Here is a 2315-nt window from a genome sequence, read left to right on the forward strand (position 1 = left end):
AGATAAATGTGCTCCAGTTGTTGGGATGATCTTTTTGCATTGCCCGAATTTTTTTTTATAATCATTGAAAATATATTAAAAAGATTATAAAATCACTATCCAAAGTAAAATACAACGGCATGATAAAAAAAATTAAAGAAAAAAAAAGTCTGCTACAACATGAACGAAAAAAACCAGAAGAGATTTAAGCAAATAGATTCTTTAATAAATAAAGATTTATGCTCTAACAAATTTAGTTTAATCATATTTATATAATGAAGAGCTACTTTTACTGCGTAATTAAATGAACAATGAGCTTTAAAAAAAGAGGCCACATAAGGATTGGAACTAAAACATAGATAGAGGGATCATGGCACCCCCAATATCGAAATTTTTTTCATTCTATTCATAAAAGATTTAAGACTTTTCATCTTAATTAATAGGGAACAATTAATGGGTGGCAGTACATATAGATTGTACGTGAACACGAAAGAATTATTTCCTTTGCAGTGAGATTTAATTAAACAAAGGCTCCCATGTGCCTAGTAGTACACGCTCAAACCTGGACAATCAATCCCTTAATTAGGGGAGGACCAAGAACAAACCACTAAGCTTAATGCACATGAAACATCCAGATTTTTCATTAAAAAAAGGGTAAAAAAAGGGCATCCGACATAAAGTTCATATGACTGGAGTGAAAGAAGCATAGGCTAAGATGTCTGGATTTTGTTCGAACTTGACCATTTCTTCGTTGGGCAATGCAATCCGTACTTCCATTCCCTCACCATCCCTTGTATCCAATAGCATGACCCAGTTGGGTGAAAGCCTCAAAGAAGTGCCTACCCAAATGGGCTTTCCCCATCCAAAATCAACCTCATAAAATCGAAATTTACACCAACTACTGAAACCAATTACACTCCTAAAGTTATTAGGATCTTCTGCCATCTCCGCCATTCTTTGTCTCATTGAACTGAAGAAGGTGCCGTCTGCGTAAACCTGCCTCACATAGTCACTGTTTATCATGCTTATTGACTCATGAATTTTTCCAGCTAAACCATTATAGTCCACCACTTTATTTTCCCAATTTGCCTCAGCCAAATGGACTATATTTCCAATACAATGTTGTGGTAGGGGTGGATCCATTCTTTTCCGCAAATCCACGGCAATTGTTGCGAGTTTATTTACCTTTTTAGACTCACTATCTTCTCCAACAACACCCCAAATAAGGGCTGATACAGCCTCGAACCGGGTTGGACGATTCAAATATGGCCCGTTGCACAACTTTCCTCTTAGCGCAGCTAGCTTAGGACCCTCAAACACGAATCTTTTCGTAGATATATTTAATGAACTACGAGGTATAAGATTGTATAAGAATGACATGCCTAAAAAATCTTGCGGAGGGAAGAGTGAGGAGCAATCAACAACCGTTTCTGCATTATTATCATAAATACCACAAGAAATTGCAGCCCAGCATTTAACAAAACTTGCCAGTGAGGATGCATCACCTATTCGATGGCGAATGCGAACACTGATTGCTATCCCACCACAATCAAAATAATTCACTTGGGCTGCTAGCATTACCTTGCCGCTTAGCTCATCAATGTTTTCGTCAGGCTTGCATGACTGTAGCTGTTCCAATTGATCCATGTCTGGCTGTTGAAGTATCATGGACATGTTGCCTGCTACATGGGCTTCAATATAAGTGGCTCCATCATCATTGCAATCGATGGATGACGCATCTTTTATTCGTCCAGCAAAAGGGTAGAAGAGTGTTAGCGTTTTAGCGAAGGATTTCTTTAGATAATCAGAGTTTTTGCTGGAAATTTCATCTGCTGGGGAATAAAAAAGAATGACAGGGATATCCGCTGCAAAAGCAGCAAGCTGGTCGACAGCTGAGAGCTTATAGGTTTTTAGGTGGCGAGGTGTTGGAGCAGAGGGCTTGATGATTTCCTGAGAAATAATTTGAATTTCCATGTTGTTCCCTTCCTAATTTGAAAGAAAAGTGGTAGTTGAAGATAACTCAGTGATTTGATTCATTACAGAACATGAAACATGAGATTATAAAGCGAGAGAATATCCCGTCACAAGAATAACTAATGCATATTTTAAAACTATATATATATATATATATATATTTTGGTTGAAATCCTAATTGTAACTATTCATATTCAAATAAAATGTTTACATATTCTAATGGAATCGTTGACAAATAGAAAAGGGGAGCAAAAAAAATCTTTACAGCTTCAATAATAATAAAATAAAAAAGTACAACAAGATCATTGATTAATTTTCCATCTGAATTCAGTAAAGGGACCTTAAAGAGAGAATTATAATAA

At 36.3% G+C, this 2315-nt stretch overlaps 1 protein-coding gene across 1 annotated transcript; it reads right to left on the reverse strand.

Annotated features, from left to right (window-relative positions):
- Nucleotides 1-474: 474 nt before the first annotated feature.
- On the reverse strand, nucleotides 475-2055 carry LOC105134432 (vinorine synthase-like). The gene has a single exon (XM_011038839.1). It carries the CDS (start codon nucleotides 1951-1953, stop codon nucleotides 661-663), a length of 1293 nt encoding a protein of 430 aa, XP_011037141.1. The 5' UTR covers nucleotides 1954-2055; the 3' UTR covers nucleotides 475-660.
- Between the last annotated feature and the right edge of the window lie 260 nt (nucleotides 2056-2315).

The sequence above is a fragment of the Populus euphratica genome, unplaced genomic scaffold, assembly GCF_000495115.2.
Source record: "Populus euphratica unplaced genomic scaffold, PopEup_1.0 scaffold67.1, whole genome shotgun sequence".
NCBI classification, from domain to species: domain Eukaryota; kingdom Viridiplantae; phylum Streptophyta; class Magnoliopsida; order Malpighiales; family Salicaceae; genus Populus; species Populus euphratica.

Bases quoted from the DNA above. Each gene is read 5' to 3' on its own strand.
- LOC105134432 (XM_011038839.1), bottom strand. From the start codon at position 1,953: ATGGAAATTCAAATTATTTCTCAGGAAATCATCAAGCCCTCTGCTCCA.